Consider the following 18,084-nt stretch of genomic DNA (forward strand, 5'->3'; position numbering starts at 1 on the left):
TTAAAGGCTTTTTGCCTTCGCCCTTTTGAGACTCTTATTAAAATAGGACCGGCATAATCTATTCCTGTATTCTGAAACGGCCGAGTCGTAGTGATCCGAGCACTCGGTAACGGGCTCATTATGGGATGAGGCGTTTGACCTCGCCATCGGATGCAAGTTATGCATTTATATATATGGCTTTTAACCAACCCTTGCCCTCCTAGGATCCAGTACCGTTGTCGCAACGTAGCTAAAGTTACTTGCACCCCGCCGTGCAAGGTTCTAAGGTGACAAGTATTAACAATTAGTTTAGTAAAGTGGGCATTTCGCGGTAAAATTATAGGTTTTTGTGCGTCATACTTTATTAATGCAAATTATAGCCGCCCGCCGACTCGTAACAGTTTATTTTTATCCAGGAACGGAACAAATTTTAATAAAGGACTTTTGGAGGGAAGCGATTTTTTTTCTTTAAGTAATTCAATTTCCTCAGGAAACCATAATGCTTGCGTTGTCCTTATCCAGAAATCGCGCGTCTCTGTCAATTCTTTATGAGATAAGGATTTTCCTCGAAGGCCCTTTCTAGTGGGTGTCCATCTTAAGCACAGGGCGCAAACACGTAGTAATCGATGCAGATTTGAGAATCGTAACAGAATAGCATTTTCCGTTAACGATTGAGTTGCCATATAAACCTTTGCAGGGCGGGATTCTTCTTCTGTTTCTTGAGCCTGTTGATTTATTGTTTTTGTTATCAATTAATCAGTTGATTGAAGCCACGCCGGGTCTTTCCACCATAAAGTGAAATTATCAAAATTGACAGAAGTTTGTCCCCTTGACGCGCAGTCCGCCGGATTTTCTTCTCCATTGACATGATACCATTGTGCTTCAGGCAGCGTCTCCTGAATTTCCGTGACCCTGTTGGCCACAAATGTTGTCCACCTTGTGGGATGGCCTTGAATCCAGGCCAATGTGACGGTAGAATCCGTCCATAGATGTATTTCATCAATTATAAATTTAGCATTTTCTTTTATTCTTTGAACGAGACGTACTAGTAGAGTTGCGGCACTTAATTCCAATCGAGGCAATGATATAGTCTTCAAGGGTGCTACCTATGTTTTAGCTTGGAGTAATGATGTTTCGGAAACTATTTCCTCCTTAACAATAAAACTTACACGAGCATAAACCACAGCAGCATATGCTTTCTGCGAAGCATCAGAGAAACCGTGGAGGTCTACCTTGTAGTTGATCGCCGGAGTATTTATCCATAGCGGGATGGAAATTTTTTCAATTTCCGGAAGTTTATTCCGAAATGTTTTCCAGATGTCTTGATCCTCTGCGGGCAATGGTTGATCCCAATCCAATTTTTTTAACCAAAATGATTGAAGTAATGTCTTCGCTCGAATTACTATAGGAACTAGCCATCCTAATGGGTCAAATAAACGTGCGGTTTCCGAAAGTATTTGACGCTTGGTAAAGGTTGCATTATTAGCTAACTGAACCTTGAAGCAAAAAGAATCGGTTACAGGGAACCATTGCAGGCCCAAGATTGTATGGCCCACAGCGGGATGCCATTTCAATACTTCTCTTTGCTCCGTTGCCGATGGTAGCAATTTAGAAAGTTCCACTGAACTTGTTGCCCATTTTTTTAGCGTGAAACCGCCCGCCGTGCAAATTTCAATTAACTGCGATAGTTTTTCTTTTGCATCTAAAACGGTATCTGCGCCGGTTAGAATGTCATTCATATACGTTTCCTTTAATAATATTTCAGCTCCCGTAGGATATTGAATTTTTTCATTTGATGCTAGTTGTTGCAGAGTGCGAATCGCCAGGAAAGGGGCAGAAGTTATTCCATACGTTACAGTATTGAGTTGGTATTCTTTGATGGGATCGGATGGGAAACTGCGCCATAAAATTCTTTGATAATCTCTGTCTTGTGAATTTACTAAAATCTGCCTGTACATTTTTTCTATATCAGCAGTTAAAGCTAAACAATGGCGACGCCAATTTAACAGAATATCTGATAATGAAGCTAACAAATTAGGTCCGCTTAATAATTTTTCGTTTAAAGAATCTCCCGACGGTAATTGAGCAGATGCATTGAAAACAACTCGGATAGCCGAGTTATTACCCACTGATTTGAAGACGCCGTGATGCGGCAGGTAGCAAACTTTTTCATTTGAAAGATCCGCCGGAGGAACAAGAGTCATGTGGCCAAGGTCAATGTATTCGGCCATAAATGTAATATAGACCGCCCGCAGCTCGGGGTAACGTTCAAATTTTTGTTCCATACGTTCAAGCATACGCATGGCTAATTTTTTAGATCCAATAAAATTGCGTTCATTGTTTTTAAACGGCAATCTGACGACATATCGACCATTTTCATCGCGCGTGAAAGTTTGCCATAATATTTTTCGCATTTTTCGTCGTCAGCAGTTAAAGGGAGCGGTCTCTTAATTGCTTCTTCCTGTCGCCAAAATTGTGAAACTAGCTGAGACAAATCATTATCTATCTTACAATGGTGAACTACGGCCAGGGAATCTGTTGCGTTACCAGTAGCTATGCCTGAAAGAACCCAGCCCAAGGCTGTTTTTAAGGCAATGGGCGAGTTTGCATCGCCCATTCTTAAACCGTTTTCTATGATTAATGCATGCACCGCGGCACCGAGAATGACTTCGATAGGATCTGAAACTTGAAATTCAGGGTCAGCTAATTCTAACCCCTGCAAGTGTGGCCATGTATTTTGCAAAGTAATGGTACGTTGAACGTTTAATGCGACGCGTGGCAGTACTAATGCCATTACTTTTAATTTATAAGGAGTCTGAGTACAGGATTTTAACTCAAGATTCAGGCTGCCGTGAGCCTGACCGGATTTACTACCACCGATTCCGTAAATGGCCGTTGTAGCATGACGACGCGGCAAATTTAACTTTTGAGTCAAAGATTCTGATATTATAGAGACTTCGAAACCGGGGTCAATTAGCGTGCGAACAAGAATTTCCTGGCCATATTTGTTTTTTACATAAACACGAGCGGTTGCTAATAATATCGTAACATGCAAACTTAATTGATTGCGCAAATGGAGAACGTTCGCCGTTGAGGGTTGGGCTGATGAGACCGCGCTGGTAGACTTGGTGAGCGATGTCGTCGGCGTGATTGACGTAGCCGGTTTGGTTGAGATGGCGGCTTGTTGATCGTCTGCGTTTGGTCTGGCACAGGCTTCATGGATGGAGCTGTGATGACGTTCTCGACACACGGCACAGGATCTTGTAGAAGGACAGTAGGAGATGCGATGTTGTCCGAAACAATTATAGCACAATTGACGAGCAGAAGCAAAATCTTTTCGTGCATTTGGCCCTTTCTTTTAAAATTCAGGGCAGATTAGATTGTAATGAGATCCATTACATAGCACACACCTTTGAAGCTTTCTTTCGGCGATGGTAGGCGCGCTCGCCACATATAAACGCGAACCCCGTGCTGCCTGAGCCGGCTTAAGAGATAATCGCTCTTGGTCACCCGTTGCTGGATGGAGGGCTTCTAATGTGCGTACGCGACCTTCGAGGAAGATTTTTAATTCCTCGTAGGTTGGTGGATTGCTGGAACCACTAATTGATGTTTCCCACTCACGCCTGGAGAGGGAATCTAACATCTCCGTTACAATGTGCACAAATAAATCGCTGTCGGTTATTGGTCGATTTATTCCTTTTAGTGTTCCCACGATTTGCAGCATAGCGTGGAACAATTTTCGTAACTCGGAAACCGATTCCGTTTTCATTTTCGGAATGGCCGTAAATGAAGCGAAACACGCACGCACCATAAGTCTCTTATTTGCGAAATGTTCTTCGAGTAAATTCCACACGCGTTCGTAATTTTCTGATGTTAGCGGTATATTTCGCACCATTTGCTCAGCCTCCCCCTTCAGGCATCCCTTGAGATAATGCAATCTCTCCACGTCACCAAGAATTGCATCTTTGGAAATAATCGATTGAAATAGATCCTTGAAGGCGGGCCACTCTTCAAACTTTCCCGTAAACGACGGCAACTGAATGCGCGGTAAATGTCTTCTTGAAGCAGCCTGCACAGCTACTTTCTTTTCAGCGGCAGAGGTTTTCTCCTTTTACAGATAGTCTCGAAAAGCAGCACGCTGAGATACGTAAGCTTCCTCCGCTAAACTATACGTATTATTTTTAATATAGTCATGCTCAGCAATCGCCTTCCAATGCGTGGAGCACAGTTGATCATGCGTAGTCTCAAACTTGTTCCAGTTGTTGTCTAATAATTGAAGGCGAGTCTCAACTGTTCCGGTTGTTATATTTGCAGCTCCAGTTTCTTGGAGATTCTCGACAGCACGAGAAATTCTTCCGAATAATTCGAGCTAAGCTCGAATTAGTGATTCATGCACTTCGGACATTTTACTTCACCCGCACTTTCGCTCTTAGAAACAAAAAAACACAATCGTCACGAATTTTGCACTGATTCGTAGCAATCCGGCTCGAAGGACCAAAAATGTTACTGAGCGTGAGTGCTGGGAAGTTTTTTTTGGATAGATTATAAAAAAGAGAACTGATTAATTTGTTCTTATCTTGGAGATGCGATTTATTCTTGCTTTATTACACAATAAGAATCTAAGCTGATTCGCGATATTAGTCGTCGAACTAGCGTAGCGAGACTGACGCTGGGTCGGAAAAGTCGCTTGGATCTGCAGCGAGATCCTTTGTTCTAAATGTTATCTTCGGGGGTTCCCGACGCTCGGGGAACCAGACAGCTCAATTTTCATATGCGTTTGCTATCGCCAGGCTCAATGATAGGGCACGCAATAAAGTTTTAAACGATTTTTTTGTTAGCGAAATCCTACGCCGAAGATCTCATATTAACGGCGCGTCGCTAAGGCGCCAGAAATATTATACACAGTTTTATGTTCTTTTTCAACATATATAAAAATGTTTAATTATTGCTTATATGACTTTTTGTATTTATTTATATTATTTTTATTTTATATAATTTTAAAAATATATGTTTTATAAAAACAGAAAAATTTTATGATAAACTATATCTTCATATATCTTCAAACATGTATCTTCCAAATAAAAATAAAATTATTTCGTAATTATTTGTAAATAATACTTTTCTTAATAATAATCAAACTTTATACAAATAATAAAACTTTTCTTAATTAACATCAGGAAGATAACTAATAAAACATAAAATTAAAGAATAATTTTTTTTATTTAATTTTTGCAACGTTAACTTTTAATCTTACTTAGAAAATGTTTTATTCTCTTTTCGAGGTACATTCAGACTTTCGTCTCCTTACAATCTTTAATCTCTACTAACTTAACCATACTAATAACATTTCTTTAACATCTCTTTCACATATAACATTTCTTCCTTACATTTACTACCACCAACTATTTTTACTTTACATATCCTTTTTTTCTTCCTTCCTTCTCTACCTTCCCCTCACTACTGACTACCTTTATCACCACTATTTTCTTCTATCATTTTACGCTTCTTATCCATTCCATCTATTACATCCTCGCCTTATAACATTTTCTTATCCCTATTTTTTTCTTCTCTTCTTTTTCTTTTATCAACTTTACACTCTTCTGTCTTCTTTTACAATCTTCTCTTACTTCTTTTATCCTGCAAATACAAAAAAAAGAAAAAACCATGGCTTATCTCCTAAACGCTTTCTTATTTCTACCTTATTCTTTCTTATCAATCTTCCATCTTCTTTTAATTCCTCTTCTTTCTTGTCCTTCCCTGCAATAACTTACTTCCTACTTTTCGCTTTTCTTACTTTCTTTAAACACCGCTTAGCAGAGAGAGAGAGATACCCATACGTTCTTACACTCATACCGCCAAAAATCATTCTCTTACTCTACTTCTCATTCATTCTCATGGACCCCCGCTTCCGACGCTTTTAAATCTTCATAGTCTACCTCATTCATTCTTCCATTCTCTCCTATCCCTTCCCTTACCCTTTCCAGTATTCTCAACCACTCCTCCCCATTTCCCTCCCCTCCCAATACATCTTCAACTGCCTCCTCCCAACTCCTCCCGTCCCCCCAGTTTACACACTCCTCCCAAACATGTTTCCACGTTTCTTCCTTATCCAAACACATCCTACACTTTTTTATCTTGAAACGACCTGCTTTCGCGGCGGGTCTCGAATGTCGGGCCAGCGAGCCCGGGACGCTCGTCGGGACGCAGGATTCGAGTGTGTGAGGTCGTGAATGCACCGAGACGGAGTTTGTAAACGAAAAGGCTATTTATTAATTAACAACGACGTCCGCTTGGTCAAGCGGCGCCGATATATATACATGTGGCGGATCCCTCCGACGTCACACGTCGGATGACGCCACCTCATACTTTACCGGCCGTCCGGAAGAGGAAGCAAATTTTAATCCCGCGGCCTTTCTTTTAATATTACTCACTCCATGGACGGACTTTGTCTCGGGACTTCCCCGGCTAATCTTCCGGGACTCTCCCGACTTTCTTTGAACAATAGCTCTGTAGGCTCGTTGCGTCAGTCGAGCCCTCAGAGTCCCTCCGAGTTTCAGAGCGAGCACATCGCTGAGCTGTCGTCTTCCACGACACTTTATATTTTATACTTTATACTTTATTCTTTCAACCGCGTTCCAATTTGTGCATCGAGTGCATACGTGCGAATTACTCTGCGTGCTCAAGCCTGGCCAGGCCTTTTGCGAATCACGAACTGTGAACTACAAATCACGAATTGCGAACCGCAAGCTGCGAACTGCGAGTTCCTTGCGTCTGCTGCTGACAGCATTCTTCCGCCGCTGCGGAATACAGATAAGTGTAACGCAGTCTATACCGACCCGCTTTTATTTCCTCAAATGAGAGGATTACTTCTCTTTATTATTTGTATTTTACTTTTTATTGTGTTTATCATTGCTTTTTATTTTTTTACTTATTTAAATATATTTGATTATTATTTGTGAATTTGTCAAGTGTCTGCCTTTCTGTCTTAAATTGTGACCCCCTTATTCTGCGCGACTTGTAGCGCCGGCTGGACACCGTCAACGTCCACATACATATATATAACAGAAAGAATGTAATGAATGTACGGCGCGAATATAGTTCGTCGGTGGGCGCGTCGGCCCTTTAGATCTCGATCGATGTAACGCGTGCGCGAGACGTAAAGTCGCGGATGGTCGCGGGTGCCCCCCGTGAGGCGCGGTGGGTGGCGCGGAACCGTGGGCGCGGTTTTCGGCGCGGATCGTAGATCCCGCGATCGGTCCTGGCGGAAGGACCGGCGGTACGCGGGACGCGGGCGCGAAACAGTAGGTGCGGTTTTCGGCGCGGATCGTAGATCCCGCGATCGGTCCTGTCGGAAGGACCGGCGGTACGCGGGACGCGGGCGCGGAACGACGGGCGGGGCCCGCCGTACTATTGATCGCGGTGAAATACGGTTCGATCTAGGGCGCGGGATGAAATCGCTATGCGTCGGTGGATCGCGGATGACGTGATGCGTTTGGGCAGGATGCACCTTGACCGGTGTCGTTAGCCAAGAGTTCTTGGCCGAGGCGGAGATCGTTCCACCCCGTGGATCACGACGGTGCGACGGGATCTTAATGCGTTTCGAGCCTTTCCGTGCCGCAGACGTAGGATCGAGAGTCCTCGAAGAAGGCGGAGTGCGCTCCACCCCACGAGCTAGTCGTGCGTACGTTAGAGTTCGGAACGAGAGGATCGTGAGCGCTAGGAGCTCCTGGCCGAGACGAAGATCGCTTCACTCCGTGGTTTCGTGCTCTAGGATCGGCTGTTTGCTCGAGAGCGAACGGATCAGGACGGTCCCGCTGAGTCCTGGCGTCGACTTTTTATACATAAAAAGTGACGGCGCAGGGTTGCCAGGGCTCAGCGAGGTACGTGACGTGTCCCGACGCGTGGCGCCGAGGCCCCGGGATGCGGCGCGCTCGGAAACGACGGGCCTCGACGTCGACAGCGCGGTTCAGCGGCGCTCGGAAACGCTCGGCTAAGTCCGCGGATGAACTTAGCCGCGGAACGGCTACGCGTTGCCGTGCTATTCCGGCGTGTATAAAATTATAAAGTTTGGGGCGCACCGCGCCCGGTTGCCGGACGGTGTTGTGTCCGGCGGCCGGCGTTGTTGTGGCCGGAACGGTGCATCGCCGGGTGCACCGTTACAATCTATTCCCTCTTAGTATCTATTTCTTCTCATATCATCCCCCACTCTAAACTTCGTCACCCTTTGCTATTTCTTCTCCTTCCATCCCTTCTTTAAATATTCTGGTACTCCTTCCTCTTTTATTTTTCCATAATACTTATTAAATTTCCCCATTCTTATTTTTTCCCATCTCTCTTTTCTTTGCAATTCTTTATCTTTCACCACTATCTCCTCACCTCTCAGTTCCTCTTCTTCTCTTCTTTCTTCTATCCTCTTCAGCGTCCACCCTAATCTTTCAAAAAATTCCTTCCTTTATTTTTCCCATTTCCCACTCGTTTTTCTTTTTCTCGCTCTCTCCTTTATTTCTTCCCAGCATTCTCTTGCTAAAATCTCCCCTTTTCTTTCTTCCAATCTTTTCTCGTACTTTCAAGCCCTCATTCCCGCTTTCCCAGACAACTTTTCCCTCTGGAATTCCTCTCTCATTATATACTCCGGCACACTTCTACTTACTCCCATTATCCATCTCAAATACCTCTCATGCACCATTTCAATCTCTTCCCATTCCTTTCACCCCCATATCTCCACCTCATAGCTCATTATTGTTTATACAAGCCTGTCAAACAGCCATAATCTTCTGCCCCAATCTTTTCCAAATTTCTTTTTGCCAATATTCCATATTTGTCCCATCACCCTTGCTGCTTTCTTTACTCTTTCCTTCACGTGTTCTTTCTGATCTTCATTTCTTGTCATCACATATCCCAAATAATTAAACCTTTTAACCTCCTCTATTTCTTTACCCTTCCATACCCACTTTACCCTTTTCCATCTCCCTCCCCCTTTTCGACACCTCATCACCTTTGTCTTGTCCACATTTACCTCCAATCCCTTTTTTCCACGTATTTTTCTAGTGTCTTCAACATTTCCTTCATTCCTGCTTCCGTTTCTACAATCAGTGCGATGTCATCCGCGTACGCCAGCGAGTACACCCTCCTGCCCCTTATTTTAGTTCCACCTCATCCACCCTTTTCCAATTCTTCATCCAAGTCTGCCAGCAGGATCGTGAACAAGCTCGGACTCAGCGGACATCCCTGTCTCTTCCCTCTCACCGTCCAGAATTTTTTTCCTTCTTCTTTCTTTATTCTAACTTTGCTACTCGTTTCTTCCAGTATCTTTTCGCATCTTTTACTAACCTCTCCTTATCCTTCTATTTCTTATTGCTTTCACCAATTTTTCTCTGTTCACAAAATCGAAGGCTGTAATAGAAGAATAGAGGAAAAGGAGGGGAAGCTAGTAATAGCTTTCATTGATATAAAGGCAGTTCTTTATATCAATGAAAGCTATTACTAGCTTCCCCTCCTTTCCCTCTATTCTTCTATTTATCAGATGGTTTAAAACATAAATTTGATCCAACGTCCCCATGTATCTTCTAAATCCTGCCTGACTCTGTGGAACTATTCTTTTCTCTTCCACTTCTTCTCTTATCCTTCCCTTCAAAACCGAAGCATACACTTTATACTCTGTTTGTGTCAGTGTCACCCCTCTATATTCTTCCACTTTTTCTCCTTTTCCTTTCTTTATGACTGGCACCACTATCCCTTCCCTCCATTCTTCTGGAAACCCTTCTCCTTTCCACACCTTTTTGCATATTTCCCATAGCTCTTCTTTTACCTCTTCTCCTCCTTCTCTCCATATCTCATTTTCAATATTGTCACTCCCTGCTGCCTTTCCTTTTTTCAACTTTTTTATCACCTTTTCAAACTCCTCTCTTTCTATCTTCTTTTTTCATCTCCCTCCTTACTTCTCTCTACTTCCCCTCCCTCCTGTCGATTGTAATGTAATGGTGTTTTTAAATTTTTTCTTGGGTAAGCCAATTACATGTGACATTTTAGTATTGTTTATAAGGCTGAAAATTATAATTATTGCAACTCACTTTGCTTGTTAATTTATGAATGCAATATCTTTATTATATTGCTACGCCAGAGAACGATCAGCAGCGGACGTCTCCGCGTTCACGCTCCGCACTCGCGTAACGTTTAATCTAGTACCCGCGGTACTCGCGTACCTCGAAAGAAAAGAGACGTTTTGAAAAGAACGAAACGGTTTAATAACCAAGAAATACAAAGTGACGTCCTCGTCGCTTAAAGTCACAGGAGAACTGTCAATCGATAAAGTTTAAACAATCTTCATTCCCTGGCAACGGGGACCGAAATCTCCGAGCGAGCCGGCAGCTTCACGCCGCTCCGTACACAGGGCGTAGCAATATACTTCGTATGGATAGCGACACGTGCGTGATAGAAGGTTACAATAGAGAGAATCAGACACGCGTATAAAGAAACAAAAGACAAACAAGGCTGGAGATGCGTGCGCAAAGAATTGAACAAAATACTCTAGAATTAAGCGGTCTGATTAAATGTATATAGAATTACAACATTTAGAAATATCGCCACTATTTTTATTTCTTCTCGGTGAACATTCTGGAGATCTGTTTAAATTTAATGAGCTTGATAAAGACACTGAATCTGTTGATACTTTATTAGAAGTCAAACTTGGTGATGAAAACTTTTCTGATTCATAAAACTTATTTTCTTGCATCATTTTGTGACATTTAATTTTGTCGTGTGTAAAATATGCATATTTGTAGAATGTTGGTTACAGAATTAAATTAATTAAATTGCGGGATATTTTAGCGAAAGTTACTGCCTAATTTATTTCAGAAAAAACGCACTGGTGTATTACAGAAAACTTAGACTCGTATTCTTAACAATATTTAGACGACTACTGGCTGTCTTTTTCCGAGGACGCCTGTATTTATATCGGGCCGCAAACAAAGGCGATCAACCGTCAAACTGTACCGATCGCGCGGGTTGTCGACCCGACGAAAATAAAACAAGAGGTATACATCTTCGCGTTCGAATAAATTCGTTTTCCCTACATATTGTTTGGTTTTCAATTTTTCTAATCCAATTATTATAGCATCTTTATAAGATTTTGTTCTACCTCTTATTTCAACTTTGTATTTTGGTCATTCTATATCTGGTGGTGCTCCTTGTTTTACCAAAGATTGCATTTCTTTTCTTTTCTTATTTAACATTAATTTTGACATATAATAATATTCCAGACATTCTTTAACTTTATTCCATACAATCCAATGTGAAGGAACAATCTCGATAATAATTGTTGTAACCCGACGCGTCAACGCAGGTGATTGACACACCGCGTGCGCAAATTTTTACGAAAGCTCAGCAGATTACCAAACTGTTGGAATCTGCTGAGTCTGTACAGTCTCGTCAGCATTTACGACAACGCGCATTATCAGCAGAAGGCAGTAGGGCACTCAGCCACTTCCTTCTGCAATTTCGCTGACAAGACATAAGTAAATAATATAAAATGCACGAGCTCCGAAGCTTGTGCAAGTCAACTGACTTACAGTTACTTGTGAGTAACAGTTAGTTACGAGCTATAGATTCGTAACTCTACGCAACAAGAAGTACTCTACACGCGACAAGAGGAGAAAATAAAAGATACCACGACTTTTATAAGATAAAAGTATTCTTTATTTAAAAAAACACCCATCGCCGAGCAACGATCCCGGAGGACGGACCTCGTGCACCGCTGAAATGCAACATAATTAATTGAGTCTTGTCTTCTGGGAAAATTACTAATTTATATGGATATTTGTTTATTTAAAAGGAAAAAAACAAAATTTTTTTACAAAGTCAAGTAATTGCCAAGTTATTTTTAAAAACAAAATTATATTTCTATATAATTGAAAACAGCATTATCAAGATTATAATCAATTCGTTACACATTTCAGACATAAGTTAATATTCACAGACAGAGAACTGCAATTAATTTTTACTAAATTACGCGTTTTTACTTTTTAATAACATAAATACATACCGTTTTGAATAATTAGTGAACTTTCGTTATTAAATTCAATCGTTTACTTAATTTCTCTGTTGCCTAGAAACAAGAGGCCACTTTACGCTAATTCCGATTTTCTGCTTCGTCGATAAAGCAGGTCTTTTACTTAATAGAGTACAGTTTGGTACATTATTTCTAAAGACTACTTTTCCTTTTATCACCATACACGAGCACATATGTTTAAGTTTCCAAAAACACTTCACAATTTTTATAGTAAAGAAAATGCTGTTTATTAATTGAATAAAAGTATACAAAAAAATAATAATAAAACAAGAATAATAAAGATATAGAAAGTTCGTTCAGTATTAATGGTTTGCCGGTTCTGCGACGCGGAAGCAAACCTTTTCAATTGCAGTTTACGTATAAAACGCACAGTTATATTATTTGCTAGCAGCACGAGCTATTCGTATCGAGATTCGGAAGGCAACTAACTAACGGAGAGAAGGCTTGCGATATCTGCTCGCCCTGCCTTTGTTCCTAAGGACGACCGTATAGCGTTACGGGAAGGCCCGATTTCTCCGAAGATTTATCAGTCGGTCTACGTGACCGGATATTCAGTCATAAATTTCTTATAGTAACAAAAGAAGAAGCAAAGTTTCCAACACATGAAACCCTTCAATGCACAAGCATCGCATTACATTTTTTGGTATTTTCTTTTTTCCTTAACATTCCGCCCGCCTCGTTCTCGCTGTGAACGAACATTTGCTTACGCTAGCATGTCTATGTTTCGATTGTATTTGAATCATGATTTATTTCATTATCAGCAAACAATGGAACGATTTTAACTACGGGTCGCGTATAAGTGGTTGTTGCAGTTTTAACGGTTACCACGCGAACTTGTCCGTCGGCTCCAGGGTGAATAGCAATAATACGCCCAAGGGGCCATTTCGAAGGTGCAGTGCCTTCCCCACGGATTAAACATAAAGTATTAATCTTTAAGTTTTTCATCGCAGCAGACCACTTATTTCTTACATTAAGTGTCGGAATATATTCATTGGACCATCGTTGCCAAAAGTGGTCTCGCATTTTCTGAATGAGTTGCCATCGCTTTAGCCGATTCTCAGGTATCTCTTGCAACGAAGGTTCGGGTATAGCATTTAGGGGTTGCCCTATTAAGAAATGACCCGGCGTAAGTGCTTCAAAATCTTCGGGGTCATCGGTGATAGGAAGCAAGGGTCTCGAGTTTAAGCATGCTTCTACCTGCGTCAAGAAAGTTGCTAATTCTTCATACGTCAGCGTTGCTTTACCGATTACCCGGTGAATATGAAATTTTGCAGATTTTACCGCGGCTTCCCAGAGACCCCCAAAGTGGGGTGCACTGGGGGGATTGAAATGCCAAAGAACCCCTTTATTGGTTAGATTATTTTTAATCAATGAATCGTGTGTTATCTGTTTTATAAAATTTCTAAGCTGCGCATCTGCCCCTATAAAATTTGTACCGCGATCACTATACAGATGAGCACATAATCCGCGTCTAGAAGTGAATCGCCTAAAAGCCGCTAGAAATGCTTCAGTTGTATAATCTGAAACAGCTTCTATGTGAACAGCTCTGGTAGAAAAACAAACGAAAATAGCAATAAAACCCTTATAGGCTCTTTGGCCTCTGCCCTTTGAGGTTCGCATCATAATTGGCCCAGCGTAATCTAGACCTGTATTAAAGAACGGTGGTAAAGGAGAAGTTCTCGCATGAGGCAAACTTCCCATAAGCGGAAAACAGGCTGTTCCTTTCCAACGTATACATTTGGCGCATTTGTGTATGAATGATTTAACTACTTGGCGTCCGCCTAAAATCCAATATCTTTGTCTTATTGTAGCTAAGGTTAACTGCACCCCGCCGTGCAGTGTCATACGATGGCACTTATCAATTATTAATTTCGCAAAATATGAATCCTTGCTGAGAATGATCGGATGCTTTTGATTATAATTAATAGATGAGTGTTGCAATCGGCCACCTACTCGGAGTATCTCATTTTTGTCAAGAAACGGATTTAATTTATATAATGCACTTTGTCGCAATAACGTCTGTTTATTTTTAATAGTTTTAATTTCTTTGGAAAAAAATATATCTTGCGAATGCTTAATCCAAAGATTTTTTGCACTCTCAAGTTCGCTTAATTCGAGATCTTGATTTTGATTTTTATGTTCTCGTAATCTTATGGGCCAGCGACGGCACCAAGCAGTAATATGCAATAATCGTGTTAGCGAAGAAAATTGTAATAGCATTTCATTTTCCTGATTTTTATTTTCAACTATATGTACCCTAGCAGGTCGTTCCTCCTCATGTGTTCGAGGAATTTCTTGATGAAATAATCTCGCATTTAATTCATCGTATGGTGATAACCAAGCTGGCCCGGTCCACCACAGCGGGTGGCCTGCTAATTCCGATGGAGAAATTCCTCGCGACGCACAATCGGCCGGGTTTTCGTTACCGGACACGTGTTTCCACTGGGCATCAGGCAATGTTTCTTGTATCTCAGTTACTCTATTAGCTACATATGTTGTCCAACGCGAAGAATGACCCTGAATCCAAGCTAAAGTAACCGTAGAGTCTGACCATAAATAAATTCTATTAATTTTAAATTTGGCAGCAAGTTTTATTTTGTTTACTAAACGCACTAATAGAGCGGCGGCATTTAATTCTAACCGCGGTAAGGAAATAGTTTTTAAAGGAGCAACTTTAGTTTTTGATTGCAAGAGCGAAATTTTGGAAAAGTGAAAGTCGTCATATTCGTCCGGACTAGTCCACGTTACTCGTAAGTAAACAACCGCAGCAATGGCTCTTTCGGAAGCATCTGAAAATCCGTGGATTTCTATACTACAATTTGAGGCAAGACTACTTATCCAGCGAGGCAAAGCAATTTTCTGCAGTTCAGGGAGTTCTGCTTGAAATTTTAACCAAAATTCTTGCTCCTCTTTCGGCAGAGGCTCATCCCAATCTAAGTTTTTTAGCCACAATGATTGAATAAAAATTTTCGCACGAATGATAACCGGTGCTAGCCACCCAAGCGGATCAAACAGTTGTGCAACTTCTGATAGAATCTTTCTTTTCGAGTATATTTTTTCTGCAGTTATATGGATATGAAAAGCAAACGTATCTGTTCTAGGGTTCCATTGCATTCCTAAAATTGGGTGTCCCTCAATGGATTGCCAAACGACAGGCTGGTTCTGATGTTTCGTTTTGGGAATTATATCCTCTATTAATTTCGAGCTAGTAGCCCATTTCTTTAAAGGGAAGCCGCCCGCCATGCAAATCGCAACTAGATCCCTTATTAAAGCACGTATTCCGTTTACGGAACTTGCTCCGGTAAGAATATCATCCATATAAGTTTCCGATTGCAACACGGAAGCGCCTATAGGATATTTTTCCTTTTCATCCTCCGCGAGTTGTTGCAATACTCGCAGGGCTACAAAGGGTGCGCAAGCAAGCCCATAAGTTAAAGTGTTTAACTGATAGTCGTTTACATCCTCAGCAGGGTCATAACGCCAGACAATACGCTGCATTTTTTTGTCCGCGTCGTCAATCAAAATTTGTCTGTACATTTTTTCTATATCCGCTACTATCGCAAATCGGTGGCGGCGCCAATTGGTTATTATAGCAGGCAATTCTGGCAGCAAATTTTTACCCGTCAGCAAAACTTGATTTAAACTTATATTTTGTGCCATCCGGGCGGATCCGTTAAAAACTACGCGAATCTTAGTTTTTTCTTCGACTGATTTGATTACGCAGTGATGTGGCAAATAGCAGCACACTTCGTCCGTCGGCGCGGGTGAAGTTACTTTAGTCATATGCTCAAGTTGTTGATATTCTGTCATAAATTCATTATATAATTTACGAATCTGCGGTTGCTTGCTTAATCGTTTTTCCAGAGCTTGAAGCATTTTAACAGCTATCGAGCGAGAGTTTTTAAAATTTGGAATCGCGTCCTTGTTCAAAAACGGCAATTGAATTATATAACGTCCTGTCTCATCTCGACGATGAGTTTCTACAAAATGTTTTTCGCACTCAATTTCTTCTGCAGTTAAGGCCGGAAGAGACAATTTTATTTCCTCCTGCTGCCAAAATTGCTTTACTAAATCGGACAAATCTATTCCCGTGGTGCATTTATGCACGGATACGCCCTTGCCGGTTGACTCTCCGCCCGCCGTTCCGGAAAGTACCCATCCCAACGCGGTTTTTATTGCAATCGGAGCATTTATATTTCCTTTACGTATTCCTTCTTCCAGGATAATAGCATATACTTCCGCGCCTAAAATTAATTCAATATTAAAAGAAGCTCGAAAATCTGGATCTGCTAACTCTAATCCGCTTAAATGTTGCCATTCGCTGAACATATTTTCTAAACTAACCCCGGAGGCGGTGAGTCGAGACAAAATTAACGCTGTAATTTGCAATGAAAACGGAGTCTTTGTTCCGGATTCTATCTTAAATGTTACTTTACCTCGAGCATGCATATTTATTATTCCGCCAATTCCAAAAATAGGCGTTGAATCCGAAACTCGCGGGAGTTTTAATTTTTGCATTAAAGATTCAGAAGCAAGCGAGACTTCCGAACCCGGATCAATTAGCGCACGCACGGTATGTTTTTTACCAAATTTGTCCGTAACGAAAACCCTGGCAGTCGCAAGCAAAACTCGTTTTCGCTCTACGAGATTACGCAAGTGGAGAGCCACTGCTCCTTCGCTGCTGGTTCCGGCTGGTTTTTCGGTTGTTTCCGAGTATTTCGGCGGCGCCGTCCCGGTGTTGATGTTCCTGCCGCTGGATGCGTTGAACTCCTCTGAGGCTCGATGCTCGATGGCTCTGGGTCCGGTGGTACGATGCTCTGCGGCGGAGGCATTGATTCCAGTTCGCATACTTCCGGTTGAACAGGCCTCATGGATTGTTGAATGATGTCGTTCTTTACAATAGTAGCAGCTTCTGGTAGAAGGACACAGATTGATTCGGTGATTTCCGAAGCAGTTGAAACACAAGCGATGCTCAATCGCGAATTCCTTGCGCGCATTAGGGCCTTTTCTTTGAAATTCCGGGCAGCCCAGAATATAATGTTGTCCGTGGCACAAAAAACACGTATTCGGCTTACCTCCGCTTTGTAACGGAGCTGGATTAGAAACAAGTGCTCGCGTAGCCCGAGATCCAGATGAAGTTTTAGACGATAAGTCACGTCCCGTCGGCTGGATTGCTTCCAAAGTTCGGAGACGATTTTCCATAAACAGTCTCAATTCCTCATAGCATGGAGGATCTGTGGTATTTCCAATAACCGATTCCCACTCCTTACGTGTGTAAGAATCGAAAAGCTCAATTATTCGATGCACAAATAAATCATTTTCTGCAACAGGCCTCTGGATTCCCTCTAAAGCAGCAACGGTCTGCAGCATTCCATTAAAAATCTTTCGCAATTCAAATGCACTTTCTCCTTTCATTTTCGGCAAATTTGAGAAGGAGGTAAGCACAGAGCGCACAAGCAAACGCTTATTTTCGTAATGTTCCTGAAGCATGGTCCACACTCGCTCGTAATTTCCTGCAGTCGTTGGAATATTTCGCGTTAATTGTTCCGCTTCCCCCTTGAGACTGCTTCTTAAGTAATGGAACTTCTGTATTTCTTGCAACGAACCATCAGCTCCTACCATTGACTGAAAGAGATCTTTAAAATTCGGCCAATCCTCAAAGCGTCCCGAGAAAGTAGGCAATTGCAATCTTGGTAGTTGGCTTCGAAGAGACTCCGAACTGCGCGGAGCTTCCGGTGTCTTTGATGATCCTGCTGAGGGCGTCAATGTTAGCATCATTTCTTCCAAAGTAGCCCGCTGATTGTAATAAACCTCTTCCACGATTGCATAATAATCTTTCGTAATATAGGCATGGGTTTTCACTTGTTCCCAATATTCTTCTCTTAATTGATCATGAGCCTTTTCGAATTTCGCCCAATTGGTATCAATTGATTGATTCAATTTCTATCGCACTGCTGGTTATCTTTGCTGTTCCCAGCTTACGCAAATTGTCTACGGCTCTTGCAATACGGCCGTGCAACTCCTGCTGGTTGTTAATT

The 18,084-nt window shown here is 41.8% G+C and overlaps 3 protein-coding genes across 3 annotated transcripts; all 3 read right to left on the bottom strand.

The window, feature by feature from the left end:
- Window positions 1-731: 731 nt before the first annotated feature.
- LOC139106187 (uncharacterized) lies at window positions 732-2,282 on the bottom strand. The gene is made up of 2 exons (XM_070662750.1): window positions 1,149-2,282; window positions 732-1,085 (listed from the first exon to the last, which is right to left on the bottom strand). The coding sequence occupies exons 1-2, from the start codon at window positions 2,280-2,282 to the stop codon at window positions 732-734; spliced, it is 1,488 nt and encodes a 495-aa protein (XP_070518851.1).
- A 2-nt stretch (window positions 2,283-2,284) lies between these two features.
- LOC139106188 (uncharacterized) lies at window positions 2,285-8,869 on the bottom strand. The gene is made up of 4 exons (XM_070662751.1): window positions 8,729-8,869; window positions 4,127-4,348; window positions 3,390-4,015; window positions 2,285-3,239 (listed from the first exon to the last, which is right to left on the bottom strand). Exons 1-4 carry the CDS (start codon window positions 8,867-8,869, stop codon window positions 2,285-2,287), a joined length of 1,944 nt encoding a protein of 647 aa, XP_070518852.1.
- A 3,894-nt stretch (window positions 8,870-12,763) lies between these two features.
- On the bottom strand, window positions 12,764-17,824 carry LOC139106189 (uncharacterized). Its single transcript, XM_070662752.1, has one exon. It carries the CDS (start codon window positions 17,822-17,824, stop codon window positions 12,764-12,766), a length of 5,061 nt encoding a protein of 1,686 aa, XP_070518853.1.
- Window positions 17,825-18,084: the final 260 nt, after the last annotated feature.

The sequence above is a fragment of the Cardiocondyla obscurior genome, linkage group LG10, assembly GCF_019399895.1.
Source record: "Cardiocondyla obscurior isolate alpha-2009 linkage group LG10, Cobs3.1, whole genome shotgun sequence".
Lineage (NCBI taxonomy): Eukaryota > Metazoa > Arthropoda > Insecta > Hymenoptera > Formicidae > Cardiocondyla > Cardiocondyla obscurior.